We start from the raw sequence: 20,885 nt of genomic DNA on the forward strand, positions 1-20,885 counted from the left end.
GTCCGGATAATAGAGAGATCCGGATAAAGGGAGGCCGGGTGGCCCGGTGGCCCAGGGCCACCAACAACGCACATCGGGCCACCAAAATTTCAGAATGAAGACTTTGGTGGCCTGATCGGGCCACCAAAAAGGACGGATGTTTGCTTTGGGCCACCAAAAATAAAAGTTAGTGTGGAGCCCTGAGATATATATATATATATATATATATATAATATATATATATATTCCTCATTCAGTGTCTTTAGGTCGACTCGTTTAATTATGTTATTGAAGTTCCACAACATGCCACTTTAGTTTGCTTTGTTTCTCTAAATTCTTGTAGAAATCACGTTAGACATACCATTATCAAAAATTAAATTGCTAAAATGTCCTTGGCTGTCGCCATGGCTTTTGTTGATGCTATTGTTGCAATGATCTGCCTTACATGACTGTGTTTTTGCGTCCAAATGAAGCTCGGCCCCCGTCAAGGTTGTAGATAAATTTTTGATGACATTCAATGTGACTCCTAATCTGCTTCAATCGGCGAATTGGTGTCATTATAGGAATTGATGAGCTTTTGTCAAAATCCTCCCCAATCTATGTATTTCAAACCACAATACAAAATTTACACCAGTGATGTAAATTAGACGGTGTTTTATTGATTTGTTACAGCTTCCGTTGCTCCCTCCCTCCCCCCCCCCCCCCTCTCTCTCTCTCTCTCTCTGGGTTGTTATAATCACACTGTATACCAGTCACATGCTCTGTCGCGTAGCTCCCACTGATAAGTTATTCATTATCATTGTAAAGCAGTATACATGAACAATTATCGCTCACAAGTATCTGAGGAACCGCAACATATGTGTTATTTTCGTGGTCTGTATTGGCTTGGGCATGTTACTTCAAATAAAATGAATATCCTGAAAAAGGAAATGCTGCTTTGCAAATCCAGTGTACGGTCTAATACCAATGATGATTATGGTAAATTATTTAAGATAACTCTGGTATTTCATGAACTGGTATTGATGTACAAATGTATATATCGCCCACATAATAAGAAAACAAAAAGTATTATGGTGAACATTTTCTTTTTTGTTGTCTCAAACACCACAGTGCCCAAAGCAATTGGCTTGCTCTCCGTTTTGATCACTGTCATCATGCTCAAGTATTTCTGTTCAGTAGGATTTTTTTTAATCGCAAGAAATATTACATCAATGTTTCTTTGTATTTGTGTGTCACAATCAGGAGAAAACCATCCTTGACATTTTGGCTAGGTTGTTTGTTTTCGTGACAATTACGTGGATTTTTACCATAATTAATTGACATATGCCGGATGAGATAACTAATAAAAGGTGTGTTGACACGTTACCCCTAATACTGTCCTAAGTTTGCCATTCTATTGTGTGTATTTGATTTTGTTGATTACCATCATTACACACTCACATGCATTGTACATGTACATCAAGTATTTGTACTTTTATTATTTTCTGTCTGTGTCTGTGCCTGTTGGCTGGTATGTGTGCAGTACGTTTGTTTCTGAAGCTAGCATTTTCTTTTCTTCGACACAATTTCACTAATGAATAGATGTCAGCAATAAAATCTGTACCTAAATTAAAATTAAACTAAAATGGAATATTGCTCTTATGATTTGTCTGTATGCAGCGGTAGAGGAAATAACGCATTTTATTTTGCAAATTTTTGTGATTTTTTAGAAGAAACAGTTATGGCAGCCATAGTTCTCTGAAGTGGGATTCATCTATAACAAGAGGTGGCTATAGTTGCAGAGTTCGAAATACATTGTACCTCTCTGTATGCAGTAGTGTATTTCGCAATGTAATGTCTCACATATTTCATATATATAAGGAATTTAAAAACGATTACTGAGGATTATATTTATGCAATAATTCACTTTAAAACGGGGGGGGGGGGGGGGGATTGAGTACGGACCACTAATTAAACACGTTCAAATTGATCAGAGCACGCGCACATAGGTACACGCACATACTAGTACACAAATCAACATAACCAATGAAATTCGAAATGACTATTTAATAAAGATTTCAAATGACATTTCAAATCCGTTTTAAGTGATGATGTCATCCCTTTACATCTCTCCCGTTGGTTTATGCATAAATTGTTATGAAAATCATGTTTGTATGTTTTTTGCGCAAGTTTGCAAATTGAAAAACTACATTCTAGTCATTCTGGAAGCTGTGTTATAAAATCATTAAATGCGACGGATTCCATGAATTCTTGTTCGAATTTATGAAAAAAATGAAACAAAAAACAAAAAGGAATCGATGGCGATTTCTTTAAATGTCAAATGGAGACTCGGGAGGTTATGATGTCATCACCTCGTCTTATTTGAATTTGATTAGTGACGAATTTTAACTTGTTTTGACGACACGTTAAACTTTAGAATCATCTTTTAAAGTAATTTATCGAAATTTAAAAAAAAAATCATTTTTTCCTTTTTCTTAGGTAAACGTGAAACGGTGAAAGGAGTAAATTAGTTCCACGGTCGAACCCTTTGCAACATTGAAAAGAACAAGTATACAAACGAACCTCGTACCGAAATTATCTATTTCATTTATTATTTTTCGTATACATGTTAAGTATATCAAAACTTACATCGTCCACTTCACTGTGTAACGTCTAATGCGGCCTCTCGTCTTTTTTTTTCACCTTTTTTAGGTTTTACATTTCGTATAATGATTATCATATATTATTTGATATTTTAATCTCCTACACATTCTGTATTACAAAATGTTTTTACAGAGTCTTAAAATATCATGTGTGTCCACATACTGCTTATTGGCTCTCTGATAATATTATACCTGTAGCCTAACTTTTTTTCGAAGCTTTACATCATAGATGACATGTAAGGGGATTAGATTTGTGTGCATTTCATCGCACAATTCAAACGCTTTCCTCAGTTTAATCAAGCTATTCTTAGCGAGTCCTTCGCTACTCTCGGGAGTCCTTTTCCCCGATCAAATATTAATATTGGCACGATGAAAAATTTACCACTCACTGCAAGGAGGCGCTGGCGGAGGAATTGCACGATGTTGATGCAACAACGAACGGCTGTTTATACGTCGCTATGGCAACGGTTCGATATATTATTCTCCCTTTCCCCACCCCCGTGGTGGAGCTGCGGATGTACGTCACCATACCATCTTCCGTGGTTGCCCAGGGTGACGACGGTGACCTGACCCAATGTCGAACCGCTGTTGTTTCATCGTCCAGCTTCCTTGGTCATCGCTTGAAGATTGAGGACCGATGCACGGTGAAATAGAATATGATATTATGTAATATGATTTACAATAATATGATATAATATGATATGATATAATTTAATATAATATGATATAATATAATATAATATATGATATGATATCATATCATATCATATCATATCATAATATGAAATAATATATAATACCATATAATGAGCGATAACTGATGAGTAAAGTAGTGCACCAGGGAGAAAATAACATTACCCTTTCTTTGTCTTTTAAACATCACTTAGCTATGCAGGGCTCCCACATGGTTTGTTAATTCTTGTTCTTAAAGAGTTTCGGCAGAAAGCTGTAAAAACTTCGAGAACATTAAACCATGAGAACAGGATCGGTAATATGCAGCATTCATTGTAAAGGGTTCAAACAAGAACCATACGAACTTTAACGTGCACAGTTTTTAGACATATTCTGGTATGATACAGTATTACAAATTATGAGGGAAAAGGCAATCTACTGTACATAAGCCTTTGTAATCGCATTTACTATGTAAACGAAGACACTGGCTCTTCCAAGGTCGTCCGTAAAATGGCAAGAAGAGTTTGAATAAAAAAAAAAAAAAAAAGACTCGTAAAATTATATTGTATGAATTTTCTGTCCGGAACCCGAGTCATGCCTGATCGCGTTGTTGAGAGTTGACATGTCTAACCGCAAGGCGAGATGGGCATTTGTAAGGTTGTCCTCATCAAACTCGTAAGATTCAGTTCTCAAAGCATCTTTACACTGTCATCTCTAGATGTAAAGGTAAGTTTCCTTGCATTTTCGCGCAGCTGAAGCTATGAATAATGTGGAGATTGATATAATCTTGTGACGGGCTTCATCCAATATTACAACTTACAAGGATCCCCTTTAATTTACAGGCGATTCGCTATCACCCTTTCGTGACCACCCACGGTATTAGACCTAGTAAAATTCACGTGTTAGTTAATGGATTATTTTGTGTGTGTGTGTGTGTGTGTGTGTGTGTGTGTGTGTGGAAACTTTGTGGAAACAAATATCTTTTTCTAACATTGATTTGTCGTGATTTTATTTTGCAAATACAATATGTGTATTTCCTTTCGCAAACAAATTGCTTGGGTCATACTTTGTACAACAGTAGGCCTACTGTATTATGGATATCTGGAACCGAGCCTGTTTTTATAAATGTGCGTAGATTGTACGTATATGAAAATAATTTTAGTTATTGTAAAATTCAGTGAAAACAATACTTGTGGATAAGTTTCATACATGTGTCTGTTTTGATGCACAAACAGAGATTAGCCAAGTGCTTCGAGTAGTATGACTCTTCGTTGATGTCCCTGTTTTAGCATTGCTAAAATGGCGCCTCTTTGCTAGCTATCTGGATCGCGACGCTCTGAAAACCTCCGTCTGCGGAGGTGTTCGGAACCTTGGCTATCGAGAGTTAGATTCTTGCTCTTCCTTTTCTACAGAAAAATATAGACAGTTCGTTCTGCTGATACGACTGTGCGTGTGTGTGTGTGTGTGTGTCTGTGCGTGTGTGTGTGTGTGTGTTTAGCGCGCCATAATTGATCCAACCAATCATGATATACGTGCTTGACATTAACTTTGAAATTAACGATGATCGTCACCATAGAAACGTAATGCTTTCGTCAACAATGCACACGCCAGAGCTAAATTTGCTGGGCGAGTTTTTTTTTTTCTCTCACACACTCTTTTCCCGCTCTCGCTCTCTCTTTTCCTGAGCTTTTTCACATTTCTAGTCTGCTGCAGTGAAAGCGATTGGTCTGATGTTAGTAGTGCGTCTGATATTGAGTCACTTTGTAAGCGATTCTCTGCTCATACAGACGCCGGTCTCGTGCTGTACCGTGTTCCTAAACAATAAAGGAGGAACGAAACAAAAAATACCTTTGTGCGACGTTCAAAATTGGATCACATCTCATTAGGATATCACAATTTCCAACATTCCATGTTTTTCTGTCTTCTTCGAGGAATATATACATCCCGTCCATAGAGGAAAAAGACACCAGGTTTGTGTTCGATATCTCGCCTTTTACAAGTGATTTTTAGCCTCGGAAACAGAGACGTGTTTGCGGCATTCGCGTTATGTCAGATCGCTTATCATGTTTCGATCCCTTTATAGATGTATTTTTAGGCCTATATTTACGAGATTTATGAGATATTCTTGAGTTATTTATCATCATTGTTATAATTTCGTACCTGTTTGAGACGTAAAAAAAAACCCACTCACGCAGTTCAGTCTATTTTAGCCGTCATATTATTAAAAAAAATACATTTGTCGTTATTCCCCATGTGCAATCCAATCTAGGTTTTTGCCATCTTCTGTTCAGCTAACGACACGGCACGTATACCTTTCTTGTACACAAGAAAAAACTGAGTGTCCTTTTAATGTTATAATATCAATTTACTTTTGTAGTCTTACTACTTTCAATAGCTGGTGTTATATAATAATGCGTTTATTTCATTTAGACATACGGAACCTCTAATTCCCATTTTGACATCATGTTTCGTAAGTCAAGTTAAAAAAAACAAAACAAGCGGTCACCCAAAGTTTACTTTACAATGAGAGTTTCAGAGTAGTACGATGACAAAAGTCAAAACTAAATCTACCACACTTCGTATCCTTTCCATTTTTCTTTTCTTGCGGTAGTTGAAATAGATGAGTTGATTTTCCAAAATCCCTGCCCTGTTTTAGTTTTCACTGAAAATAAAGAATCGAATCCAATAAAGACTTGGGAATATTTGAAATATAAAGTAAGACAAAAGTGTATTTAAATTTCAAAAGAAAATAAAAGTGATCATCAGAAAAGACTGCGTGAATTAGAATCAGAAATTAATGAAGTGCGTAGTATAGATAATTTGACGGTGACAAAATACTACTCTCTGATTCGTAAATGCAAGAAAAACAAAACACAAGAAGTTTCTTTGATATAATAATCGTTCTTATCTTTGTCCCGAAATATGATCTGAGCTGGAAAGTGTTTTTTTTTTTTCTTAATGAACTGAAGTACATAGTATCAATATTATCATGTCATGTTAATCTTGGATGTAATTTGCATGTCATCTGTTCAACATCGGATTCTTTGTGATGGTTATACTTGTAGTACTAAACAAGTTATTGCAAGAATGGGCATCTTATTACTTCATTGCTTTCTGTGTTTGATGTATAGATAATTGTGTGTATAATCATAATCATCCTGTACTAGACATGGTGACAATAATATCTATATTTGCAGTTGATAGGTATCGGTATTTATAATACTGAATATGGAAAAAAACTTTAGGGGGGGGGGGGGCAAAATCTCGACGGGGGCAGCGTCAGTTCCTCGACGAGGGAGCAAAGTGAAAGAGTGAGGGTAGGTGTGGGAGAGTTTATTTATTATCCCCCCCCCCCCCTCCTTTCAGTAATTAATTATCTGTTACAGGGGGCACATTTGGTGGCAAAAACTCGTTTTGCCCCTCAAAATGTCTTTTTTTTTGGGGGGGGGGGGGGATGATCCCTCTGTGCCCCACCCCCCCCCCCCCACCCCACTTCCGACGCCCTCTTTTTTTATTTTTTTTTTAAATCAAGAGAAGTGCTGTTACTGGACGAGATGATAGATATTTGTGAAAACATGCTATTTTCAAAACAATAAGTAGGGCCCCATAAGTATTGCTGTCTTTGTTTTCAAAGAAAGGAAGCTCGGTAAATGGTGTGTATTCTTGGAATGCCAATGCTGTATCACAAAACACATGTTACGATGTGGGCAACTGCTCCTCCTTTTCCCATATATTCTGGTCAAAAGAAAAAAAAAAAGCAATGACACATATTTCGACAGAGGAAGATTATCTCCCAATCGTAGTATCTGCAAATAATATTGCCGTTTCACACTTTCGCCTGTCAGACTATAACGAAGCAGTCGTGAACTCGTCGGACACTTATGCGAGAATTAATCCAACATTGATTGACAATAAACACATGTATTAAAAAAACACAGGAGGAGGTAGCTGTGGTTTCATTTTTTTTTTTTGGGGGGGGGGGGGTGGGGTGGCATTTGTTTTCTTTTGCGGGAAAGTTAATCAACTAAATTGGAAATCTATCATGCACTGTATAGGAGGTTGGCTGTATTTCATCGTAATTGCGACATTGGGGTCTCATTAAAGCTTTTCGTGCTTTTGTTAGAGCATGACAACGTTAATCAAATATCCTTTCCAATCTGTAGATGATTTTTCCCATAATCGAGTATAATTGTCGAGCCATATAATATATACAGGCGCATTTGTGTGAGCCCTTTTGTTAATGAGAAAGCAGTGTTCGGCCTTGCGTGAGGCCCGTGTCCACGAGAGCGTTCACTCTGATGGCACGCCCCGTCCGCCCCTGGTAAGATGAGGCCGACTCATCATCCAGTTTAATGTGTGATGTTATGAGAGTGAATACCACTGCAAAGACAACAGATTTCCGCCATATTCACTCGCTAGTTCTTTTTTTCATCGTTGTTGTTTGTTTTGTATGTTTGTTTTTATCATGTGATACAAAGAGGTGTTCGGGCCCTATTGATTCTTAACACTTAAACGTGTGCTTTAAACAAGCATAATTGGACACAAAGCGGATATAGTCTGCATTGATCTCTTCCATTCGTTTCTTCATCGAATCAATATCACACGAATAGAAAATGCATTGAATATGAAGCGAATTGAAACAAACCTAAAAATGCAGTCTAAACCATCATAATTGCGGGGTGGAATCTATGTTTGGCTCAGCATGGCACATACACAGGAGTAATTATTGTCGCAGGAGCAAATGTCCTGGAACCACCATCTGTAATGAGGGCCTCCACGCGAAAGATAAGGAAAGGTTTGACGTATTTAACATACAGAAAGAAAGGTACACATGAACTCAAAAAATTCGATAAAGAATGATAAAACACAACAATCGTTATCATATTATTCACAATCTTTGTCGGTAATTAGGTCAGTTATATCATATTGCCATTACGTTTCTAATATCTGTATTTATCAGGAAAAAAAGTATACCCGGAGATATCCACATCGGAATTACAGCATGATGGATACGAAAAGAAAACAAGCACCCAGCCTGGGAATTGTTATGGTCATCGTATTATCAGGTAAGTCCATTTTTTCTTACTACATGTATTATGGCCCTTGTACGATACGCTCTGTTTTCTGCTATTTACCAAGTTCACATTTGTTCAGTATGGCATGTTCTTTCAAATTTTGAACATCGAACATCATTTATCGAATACATGAATTAAAACTCTTCTTTTTACCAGAGACTTTAATGACCTTTCGTCTATTTTTTTTTTTTTGGGGGGGGGGGAGGGAACCTATCACTCCGTGTATTTTTGTTGTTGTTGCTGTACTTTTGACAACCTCTGGAGAACCCTTTAGTGCCTTTTCTAACAATCAAAACGTCACAATGGACTTATGAATGACGTCCCTCACTTAAATGATAATGATGATTATGATGATGATGATGATAATAATAATAATACATGTAATAATGATAATAACAATGATAATGATACTAATAATAATAATAATGATAGTGGCTACTCGAATAGCGCACAGGTCCACCATTCGGTACTCATGTCGCTTCAAAAAAGGAAAAGATAGATATTATAAATATATACAATAAATGTCATGTACAAACACATACCAGATAAAGAATAGAATTGTTCCGAACATTATAGATTGCAATTATAGTCCTCAGTGTGAGAGAAACAGATACATTTTAGACTTTGTTTATAAGTTACAAGAAGAAAAAAAAAGAAGTGTTCAAAAACTTTCACAGAAATGTGCATTATCGCAGTTCATCAGTTAATGTAAAACAACTGATCTTACTGTAACAGAAACACAGATCTACATTTACACATCACCACACCTTTATATTCGATGTCTTTTTAATGCAAGTTTTGTTTAATCTTTATGCTGCAGCTTCTGCCCCGGTTGTACAAACAATGGTAAGTATAGTATGTGGTCCATTTTTCATGTTATTTCAACTCCTTGCAAAGATATGTATTGATCGTACATGGTAGTATAGGTGCTAATGGCGAAGTAACATCTTTGTTGAATTTGTCCAACAAATGCAACAACACAAGTTCACATCGCATCGTGTGTGTTTAAATCAATGTATGTATTCTTGTTTTCATTTTTCTTCAACAAAATATGAGAATTACAATTGATCTGGGATGGAGTACACATTTGTCGACTGCAAGGTGAAAATGAAAAGAGATTTTAGGAATTGAAAGCATGTATGCATAGTTAAAAACCAAACATTGTTGCATAATCCACGTTCTGCGACACGCACACGCACACACACACACACACACACACACAATGAGACGTCAGCTATTAAAAAGCAGCTTGTGTTGCATACTTTGGATACTCAAACAATTGGCGCAGAAACTTTGACTTCATTAATCTCAAGAGTAAAATATAAAGTAATTATAAAAACAGGACAGACACTACAGAACAGACAGGATAGAAATTGGGCAAACAATCACAAAAACACAAGCACAGCAACATGTCGCTACTGTAAATGTAAATGTGAATGTAGATTCAAATGTAAATACAAATGTAAATGTAAATGTGAATGTAGATGTAAATGGAAATGTGAACATCTCTTCCAATTAGATAAGTCCTTTAGCGAATAAGGTTGTTGATGATGACAATTCACGCGAGCACAATCTAAACAGAAATTATTTTATCTATCGATACGGGTATCACCAATGATTCCTTGTATTTTCGTTCTGTCTTTGAACACAATCTCACCAACAAAGTATAGACCTTGCCGTTATTATTTTAGCTTCACATTATCGTCATTTCTACCACGGCAATCCACATTTCAATCCAATTTGCAAATTTTTCTCAGAGGTAAGGTGATCACGTGGTGACAATCGTTTCTTCAGTCACATGATAAGAAGCAATGCTAATTTATTAGTGATTTTCTCCTATTTATATCCCAGTGCACGTGTCCAATGACCACGCAAGTTACAGACTCAACTACCGTCGATTATGCGACCACAGATGATACAACGCCTGCTACAGACTCGACCACTACCGATGATGCGACCACAGATAGTACGACACAGGTTACAGACTCGACCACCACTGATCATGCGACCACAGACGATGCGACGACGGGAACGGATTTTACGACTCTAGAAACTGCTACGACTTCTGCAACACAAACTACCGACGGAACTGCAGAATCTACCACAGACTGTATATGTCCAACTGGCGCTACGACGGATGGCATGATGTCAGAACCCGACGTCACGAATGGTGCAACCAATGATGCAACAACTACAATGAACGCTGCCACAGGTACAACTGATGACACCACAGGTACAACTGATGATGTCACAGGTACAACTGATGATGGCACAGGCATGACTGATGATGCCACAGGTACAACTGATGATGCAACAGGTACAACGGATGGTGCCACAGGTACAACTGATGATGCCACAGGAATGATGGATGATGCAACAGGTACAACAGATGGTGCCACAGGTACAACTGATGATGCCACAGGTACAACTGATGATGCCACAGGTGCAACTGATGATGCCACAGGTACAACTGATGATACCTCAGGTACTGATGACACTGCCACCCCAGCTGATGAAGAGATGGATGATACAACAGGGACTACATCAGCAATGACTGACGGCACCATGGGATCAACTCCTGGCACCATGGCCGATCCTACAACACACTCCATTACTGATTCCACAGCAGGTACCGTAACCCACACAGTAACCCGCACCGTAACCCGCACCGTAACCGGCACAGCAACTGCTAGAGAAATGACGGCGACAGCTAGTGCTGGCATGATGAGCGACATGACTATGTCTAGCACTGCCAGATCCACAGGAACTATGTCCACAATGGGAACAAGTCGTACAACAAAGACAACGTCGGGGAGTACGACAGGAACGCAGTCGACAATGAGATCGAGCACAATGGAGAGTTCTACTGCCGAGCCCACCACCACAATGACCACACGGCCCTCGACAACAGGTGAATTCTTCTAGTCGTTGGTGTCGCTTTGTTTGTGTGTTCTTTTGCTTGGGGGAGGGGGATATGATAGTTGAGTAAAAACAAAAGAACTCCATTCACCATTTACTGATCATAAAACACGAGAAAATGAGTGTATGGAACAGGGAACAACGTCAATCTTTAAGTGTTGTGACAACACATGATGTAGTTAAGTGAAAGAGTTTGACTTTAAATGCTTTTAACAGTCAATCATAACATTTATGATGGAATTTTAATTAAAAAACATGCATGTAACAGGAGGCATATCTATCTATCTGTAAATATATATATATATATATATATATATATATATATACATCCGTGAAAAAAGAGGAAACATGCACAATCCTATATGATTATGTACATATTATATATGAATATATTATACAGCAATGATATGTTTTCACGCTTCTGTTTTGTTGTTTATTTTTGATAGCTTGTGCAATTAATGCTGCACACGGGCTAATTTAAAAAAAGTAAATCAAAATCGTTTCCTCGCAGCTTTGTTATGTCACATACGGTTTTTATTGTAATATTTTTCTTAGCGGTCCCGACGGCAAAGCTGGCAGGAGATCTTACCGTCAGTGGCGTAGAGTACTCGGAGGCTCTTGCTGATACAACGTCAGATGAGTTTGTTGCGGCCGCAGAAGAGTGGTCTGGAAGGGTAAGGATTTGGACGGTTCGACTCCTTCGACTCCATCTTTTTTTTTCTGTTTTCTTTATAATAATCTGTTATATTAATATTAATTACATATTTATATATATCTATAGGCCTACATAAATATTATACATATAATTTATATTAATATTATCAATATAATCTGTTAATAATCCAATCTGCCCACTTTTTGTTGTTGTGGTTCTTATTTTCTTCAAGCAGAGGGACGGGGTACTTTTCCAAAAGCCATTTAAATTCAGTGAATATAATAAGCATTAGTAAAATGTGGAAGTGTGAGGGAAAATCGGATATACATCAAACGTTTAGATTTGTAGCTTTGGTCCCGTGTGCCCGCACCCCTTTCTCTATGGACACCTGATGCAGGGCACAAAAATGTCACTGGAGTACGGTTAATTTCATAAAAAATGTTATTATGGGCGCGGAATGACATTGACCTCTCATTACATATCAAAGTATATGCTAGTCATAAAAAATGATAATTCTGAAGTTTTCACAAACTTCACAATAAGTTGTGATTTTTTGTTCTTTGTCTCAAGATCACTGTGACATCACATTATTGAAGAACTCTAGAGAAGGGAATCTTCTGCTTTTAGCGTTTTAGCTCTAATTTAAATAACCCCTCTTGTGAATGCATACTTGAACTTACTCTTTGATTTTGTTGAAGTGTCTTTCCTATTTTTTTAATATATGCAAGTATTAGTGTCGGGTTGTCAATTGTTGTTAAATCATATACACCAAACTGAAACGTGCATCCTTTCGAGATAAAGCAATTTTTGAAAAAAAAAAACCTATACTTTCAACAGGACTCACTCCAGTTCTATTACGAACATGTATTTATTTTTTGGATAAATAAAGAAAACTGGAACCACGCACCTTTGTATCTTTCATTATAGTCACTCTCTTTTCCGCTCTCTCTGTCTACACACACACACACACACACACACACACACATAACCTGTCTATAGCGAACACCAAAGGGAGGCGAAAGAGGACCGTTATATAGACAGATGGCCACTTCTAGACAGGGTCTTTAATAAGGCTTAGGCTAATGGGGGAGGGGTAGTGGCCATAGAAGGCAGGTATCGCTATAGACAGGTGGCCGCTAAAACAGATTTGGCTGTAAATGTATGTGTGTGATGCGTACATTACACACTTACTGATACGTGCACATTTATGTTATAGATAAAAGGAAACCAGGCCTTTTTACTGGACTATTAGATTTCCAGTTATATGTCCTGTATGTACCTTAATGATGAATTATTCGCCTGCTCATGACTGAATATGCATAACAGATACCAATGCTCAGGTCCACACTGCATTACATACATTTCATGTCGTTCCCAAATATATACGCAAGAATCAGGCAAGCTTTCCACATGTTTGTCGCTAGCACACTTATCATGAGGATATTCACAAAAATTGAAATCAGTTAAGCGATGCGTATATTACTAAACTTTACATTCATGAGTCGCTGCTTGTATTATTCTGTTTGATTACACCATGGACCTACTACACATGGACTAAGAACGAAGACCTTTCTTTGATCCCATCATCACCGCCACCACTCGATTATGTGCATCTCAATGAGTACATTCAGGTGCTTGGATAATGACAATTGTGCAATCGTGCATCGTCACTGACAAAAGAAACATTTCTTTCATTGCGGTCTTATTTTGCTGATGTACCCTTTCAGGCTCAACTGCCTTTGAATAAACACCGATGAAAGGGAGCAGCAAACCCGAAAACATGACAGTTTTCCTGTCACAAGATTAAAGATTACTGAAGTGGACACTTGTGGACAAGCATTTAACATGGCTTAATGATAGGACATACATACTATCTACGGTTACTGTCCACGTTTACTCTGGAACAATGTGCGAAAAAAAAGGGAAAATTAGATTACAACTTTGGAATTCTCTTCCTTCTGAAATTCGAAGTTTAAAGTCCACGTATTCTTTTAGGAAGGCTGTAAAAACGATGTTGTTATCTGAATATCAGTAATTCCATTGTCATTGTTATATACACGAAATTCTTTCGTACAAATCGACACAATTAATATATTATGTAATAATGATTATGTAACCGACCATGACCTGTATCAACTGTCCACCTGTACCTCGTTGAAGAAATATTTTGTTATGTCTTGCTAAATCAGTGCTACAGGTGATTTTATTTTGTATAAACCTTTAGTGAAAGCAGACAAGCCTCTCCCTTCCTTTTCTCCTTTCAACTATCCTATCTCTATGCAAGTCATCCCTCCCTCCTATTCTCCTTCCGATGTACATTATAATTTAATTATATTATGTTATGCTACGGGGGCTGCACGCAAATCAAGCTACGCTTATGCTGTAGCCCCTCTGTATTATTCATTGTAGTATGTTTTGTTGTACTTTTGCTGTACATTGTACACAGGCAATGAACAAGAAAATACTTATATATATATTATGATATTTATGTTTGTACATGAATGTGTATATGTACAATGATGATACAGAAACCAATAAATCAAATCAAATCAAACTCACAACCAACCTGTCAAAATACACGTAATTGCTTTCTCTTGTAAAGTACGCGCATTCCGCAAATTTGATTTCTTGAGCGATAATATCCTAGTGTGCACTACAACTGCACATGCACGTTTCTTGATTTAAGAGAATTTCTATCTTATAAACCGCGCATGTAGTTTTTAGATTTTTAAAAGCGTCGTCTTGTTTTTAGCCAGGCTGGGTGATGATAAGATCAAAGCAGGAAATCATGTTTAAAATGCTTTTGAGACGCTTTGACAGAAGCAGGTGTATGAATTAATTAACGAACGATGAATGTCCATGTGTGGTAGGTCCATGATTACACCATCACTATTACATTTACTCTCACTTGTCGTGATCAGATCGGAGAGGCTCTGTGCAACGCGACCACCAGCAGCGACGCAAGGAAAAACTGCACCCTTGAAGTGGAGGTGACGGGGTTCAGGCAGGGCAGTCTCGTGATCTTATACACCGTAACAGTCTTCGCCAGCGGGGACGCGGACCTCGATGAGTCGGTCGGGGCCCTTACTCAGCTCGAGGAGCTCGTGATCCTTGATGACAGCGGACAACCGTACGACGTCGTTTACGAAGTACTTGTCGGTGAGTTCATCGCCAAGAGCTGTGTTATGTCTTTCATGCCATTTAATTCGCTGTGTTGTTTATTTAATACTTAAGTAAGCGCTTGCCATTAATTTTTCTTCGTTAATAAGAAATTAAATGATTTGAACAATTGAATTGAATCACTAACATTGAAAGAGTCTATCACAATTATAGTGCAACTATTCAGAGCCTTAGAGGAAGCATGTTAGTAAAACATTTTTAGGAATGAAAATGCTAAAGCTGACGAAGGGGGAGGCCCCAGAAAATTTGGATTTTGATCAGTACCAATTGGCATTTAATTCATTCCTGTATCGTGACATTACTATCGTGACTATTACTGCCAATACGCGGACATACAAAAGTTCTATACTCTTCATGTATGGAAAGAATTTAATTTCTGTCATTTCTGTCATCTCTGCCTTGTTCTGTTTATGTTTTGAACGCTTTAAAATCAGTCTGCTTGACTTATATATATATATATATATATATATATATATATATATATAAACTTGATTTTAGAATTTTTTTGATATACCGTACACTCTTCCGAAGTTGCTTTCCCTATTACTACTAGTACTTAAGAAATAACAGGAATATGACAACATCCAAATGTATATCTCAAGAAGATAACACCAAGAGGAACTCATAATTCCAGATCGCGAGAAGCATTTCTTTGTTCTTATTTTTTATTCCGCTACAGCCGTTACAGTCGCTCCTGAAGTTTCGAACGCCGCAATGTCTGTGAGTACTATTTTTTGCCTCGTCATTTTTATAGTACGACTCAATCAGTAGCGTATCTGCTTTTTAGAAAGACAGGGCAACTGTATTATATATATATATATATATATATATATATATATATATATATATGTGTGTGTGTGTGTGTGTGTGTGTGTGTGTGCGTTGTATGAGTGTGTTTTACCCATGAGGAAGTACCTCCTTGGTAGAACACTGTTGTTATTTGCGTCAAAAAAGTGTGATTTTTTTGTTCTGTTTGTACAGCGGCATCAGCTATTGATATTACATTTACATTGATTTGAATGTCAATGAATAAAGATTATTGAAAAAAGAAGAAATGTGTGCATGTATGTATGTGTGTGTTTTTTTAATGGGTGTGGATTGAGTTAATGCAGCATTGTAGACTATTAGTATGTAACTTTATTGATGAAGTGTGAGGAAACTCGTATAATCTATTTAAAGTACTGTATGTTTAAATTTTCGGTGCCGCCATCGCTGGAGAGAATACTACCATAGTTCTTGACGTCACGCGTGGATGACGAATTAAATAAAATGTGCAAGGAATTCCACATTTTAATGTATGATATTAAAAATATATATATATCTTTTCTTAACACTGACATATACTCTAAGAAAAGAAACAAGAACTTAACTCGAATTTTATTTCAAGTAATAAACGGGGTTTGGCATTTCACATGTTTTTGTCTCTATAAGATTCTGTTCTAATTAGAAGGCAGAACTCAAGAAAATGTTTTAAAATGATGAGACGCTTTGCAATTTCCAGAAGTAAACTACTGCTTATAAAAAGATTGTACACCAAAGAAAAAGTAGTCCTTAACTTTTTAATAACTATATGGTAAGGTTCTTACATCCACCCTGTAAGGTAGAGTAAGGGAAGTGTTTTTTTAATTATGCTGGTAAAATGAAAATATGTTGAATTTCATTGATATCTTTTTGTATATCGTTTTCCATGCGATAATGTCATGAAACATTGTAGTCTTCTCATCGAGCAGTGGCGACATCGACACTTTCAAGACTCATAATATTCAAACTGATCGTCAGATTTTTCTGAAACTTCCCTGATGTATTCTGCTAAGGAGATACCAGGGAAGCTCGCGTAATACATTCTTTGTTCTACTAATATTGCTGCATTCAACCGACATTAGTATTTGGATTTTATTCTGGTCAGTTGCATTTGCCTTCAAGTCGTTAAATAAAATCCCTTTATACCATACCCTTTGCTGTTTATACTACCGTAACAAAGGTACCGCCAGATTACGCTTTGTGTGGCGCTGTGCTTAAGTTGTCAGTTTGCACTCATTGTTCAATGCAGCATGAGATACCAGTTAACTGCAACTGACAATCCCATCTATTCTTATGGCAACGAACAAAAAAAAAAGGTTAATAGAAATATGATTACGGTTTTGTCACTTCGATTCCACAGCGAAGGTGTGTATCACAGCTTGCCGAAATTATATCACCTCAACCTGCACGTGTTTCTATCCCTTCATTCCATTTGCAAAACTGTGTCAGGCGATCTTTTTATCATTATTTTTTAGAGTATTACAATCATCGCTATAACCGGGTTGATTGATGGATAACTCTTGATTTCTGTTCGGAAATGGTTTCTTGATTTCTGTTCTGTGGGATAGATAATTCACAATATCTATTCGACTTTTGAAACCCTGATCGAAAAGGTCCAATTACATGGTGATATCTCTAGCTCTTCTTGAGGTGCTTCTGTATTAGCATAAAGCCAACAGCCAGGAATTTGCTGTCGCAAGAAAATGATGTGGTAATGTAAGGCCAATAGTACTGTGGAGAATCGCACAGCTCAATTTTTAAGCGTGAATTCTCCTCGTAAATACTGAATGATGTGAGCAACACATCTCTGTCGGACGTACAGATAATGACAAGCCCAAATGAATTGAAAGCCGACTGTTCCTTCAAATATTTATCTCGTTTAACCCATGCTTAATAAACCTTATTATGACGTCAGCATCAGCAGAACAGAGTATTGTCAGTATTCAGTATTTTAGCGTAGCGTGACTTTCTCAAGAGCAAACCGAGAGGCGCGTTGAACAAAAATTCTGGAGATAATTTGCACATTGTGTTTAAGCACAGAATGTCATAAATCTCTGAAAAGGAACGTGTATGTTTTTTTGTTTCGTTTCATTAGTTTGTTTGTTTATTTTATCATTATGTAGAACCTGACCTGTTTTGTTTGCAATTCAACTGATGAAAGCCACGCCTGCTCCACCGGCAAAGATTTGTCTGAAGTCTCGACTACTGACACGTGCACAACTGGAGAATCGTGCCTGGTAAGCTAGGCTGATGGCTTCTTGGTTCACAGCAGTGGGCATCCAGTAGAAACCCGCGATATATAATGATAATGATAATGATTAGACAAATTTGTAAATATACTCTACTGCGCTGTGATGAAATAGAGCTCCTAACATTCTTATTGATTAGACTTCCAAAATAATAAGTAACAAATTAATCAAAGGCTTCTGAAAAAAGGTAAGTCTCCAACAAAGATTTAAAGGCAGCAAGTGATGGGGCCTTCCTCATTTTCTCAGGTAATTTATTCCAATATTCCAATAAATGGAAAACTGACAAACCAAAACACATTGTGGGGGCATTTCATGAAATCTTTTGTTACTAACGTTCACCACGAATTCACCACAACCAATCAGATGCATGAATTGCAGTGACTGACAAGTTTCACGAAACGCTTATGTATCAAACTCTTTTCATGGATTCCGATGGAATAAATAAAAACGATCAATATCACTTTGCAGTGGTGTAAACGAGCATAATAAGTTTCAATTGTCCTGTAAAGTCTGTCTGTACATCTAACTTGTATCAGGTTTTGTACTGCACATTTTACATGAAGGGCCGTATTCTACATGTACGGACGTATGAATAGGTTTTTGGGTTATTACGTCTTGAACATTAGAAAAAAAGAATCGCAGAATCAAGTATGTTTCCAATACAGTTTTTCCCCTTTTGTGCAATCTTGAGTAACGACTATTAATAAACCGTGACCCTGAAACCACCGAAACATCATAATTATCTGTAAGAATACCTTCTTTTCACCCTGGTCTGCATTCGTTCATTCATTCATTCATTCATTCATTCATTCATTCATTCATTCATTCATTCTTTCATTCATTCATTCATTCTTTCATTCATTCATTCGTTCAATAATAATAAAAGTCAATATACGAAAGGCGTACCAACGAGTGGCCAAACACTAATTTTCTTGAGGGCCTCATACATTTATTTTTCTCTCTACAACGTGTATCTATTTTCCCCTGTTCTATCAAATGGAGATATTCCTAACCAGACATTTACTATGGTTACCTTTTTTCTTTTTTTGCAACCACTTTCTTTGCAGACGATCAGGACTGAGATTTCGAATGACATAGAGGTCACGCGGGGCTGCAGGTCCAACAGCCTTTGTAACTCCGAGAACATAGGCTCGGCGCGTTTCTGTGTCATCGCGCAAAATAACAGAACATGCACCCATTGCTGCACCACCCCAAACTGCAACAGCCTGGCGTCTGGATCAGGGCGGACCAAGGTGGGGCTCCAATCATGGCTGATTCCGGTTCTCCTGGCTATCGTGCTCCATATCCACCACCGCTGACAGGGCGAATGGGAACTCGACCTCGAGAAATGAACGCCATACGTCATGATTAAAATATTTGATAGAAATAATGATTAGATTAAGAGCAATTGACATTCAAACCAATGTGTCGTCACATTGCATAGAACACGCCTGTGATCGAAAGCAATACGTTCTTAATCTATGGCATGAACATAGAGATCATTTCAAATCAACGACTTTACAAAATGCGTCGATACAAGCAGGAATAAGAAAATTAATCGCGACGTAAATCACTCTAACAGCAATAGATGTGACTGACGCAAAACTATATCATAACATTTTTTTTTCTCGTAGGGACATTTCGCTCATTTGTAACGTCATTAATATGACACTGACTATGGCAGTTCACTCCCCGTCGAATAGTACGAGAGCAATTCTGAGCCCCATTTAATGAAATGTTGACATGATAGCAACTCTTGCTGGAATGGCAATTGTCATGGTAAAGACAGGAATCCAGGTTCCTGATTGGCTGTTGCTGTGGGAAGTTGCCATTCCGGGAAGAGTTGCCAAATATCCTAACACCTTTTATGAAACGGGGCCCTGGAGATGTGGGGCAAGACGAAATGATGACTGAAATAATGCATTTATCTTGTCGTTACTAACGTGATTTTATAAATGATATGAGTGGCAGTTTGGAGGAGTGGATGTCCTGTGATGGTAACGAGGATGAGGGAGTATTTTCGAGTGTTCCATTTGGTAGGCATCCTGTTTATCCCTTCCTACCACCACCATAAGATATTTAAACGGGTGATGACCGATATTCGGAAGGTTTGTTAAACATAAATTGATATAAAGTTCATCACAAAAGGAAAGGAAGGTGGGTTAATCCGAAAAAAAACCCACAAACGACAAAAAGGATGTACTAATGAACCTTTGTAATTACGAACTTCATTTCGTTCAAACCTTCGGAATAACAAACCTTACTTAATTTTCGGAAGTACGAACCTTCTGATTGAAGAACCTATTCTCATTTTCGGATTAAAATATCTTCGGAATAACGAATTTCAAACATCATGATTCGTTACAATTGGCCACACAGATTTTCGCTCCTGCCAGTTTTAAGCTTTATGCAGGTTTGCACAATGCAATAATCATATTCAACCATTTTATATAACAATATTGACTACTTTTCTTTAATAGATCGATACACTCATTGAAAAGATTCATTTTTAATTCAGGAAGGCAAAAATGCTACTTTTACATTGCCGATCACCTTTAAATGTAAAAGAAGCAATGGTCAGAAGATGAAGATCAGATGAGAAAGAGAGAGAGGGAGAAGGAGGGAATGAGTGCTTCGGTCCATATCATAATGGTAGGATATCTTTATTCTGTGGGACCGTATTTTTTTGAGAAGGATTTTTTATCACTTTTCA

The 20,885-nt window shown here is 37.4% G+C and overlaps 1 protein-coding gene across 1 annotated transcript; it reads left to right on the plus strand.

The window, feature by feature from the left end:
• The first annotated feature begins 3,079 nt into the window (after positions 1 to 3,079).
• Positions 3,080 to 20,541, plus strand: LOC139723245 (uncharacterized). Its single transcript, XM_071634503.1, has 7 exons — positions 3,080 to 3,265; positions 10,220 to 11,279; positions 11,843 to 11,961; positions 14,864 to 15,101; positions 15,802 to 15,842; positions 18,047 to 18,160; positions 19,240 to 20,541. The coding sequence occupies exons 1-7, from the start codon at positions 3,080 to 3,082 to the stop codon at positions 19,489 to 19,491; spliced, it is 2,010 nt and encodes a 669-aa protein (XP_071490604.1). The 3' UTR covers positions 19,492 to 20,541.
• The last annotated feature ends 344 nt before the right edge of the window (positions 20,542 to 20,885 follow it).

Source organism: Diadema antillarum, unplaced genomic scaffold, assembly GCF_040938485.1.
Source record: "Diadema antillarum isolate AM-2024a unplaced genomic scaffold, OU_Dant_1.0 scf00000183, whole genome shotgun sequence".
NCBI lineage: Eukaryota > Metazoa > Echinodermata > Echinoidea > Diadematoida > Diadematidae > Diadema > Diadema antillarum.

Coding starts and splice junctions, on each gene's coding strand:
- LOC139723245 (XM_071634503.1), top strand. CDS start 3,080: ATGGCAACGGTTCGATATATTATTCTCCCTTTCCCCACCCCCGTGGTG. Junction 3,266..10,219: donor AGATTGAGGACCGATGCACG/GTGAAATAGAAT, acceptor TTTATATCCCAG/TGCACGTGTCCAATGACCAC. Junction 18,161..19,239: donor CAACTGGAGAATCGTGCCTG/GTAAGCTAGGCT, acceptor CTTTCTTTGCAG/ACGATCAGGACTGAGATTTC.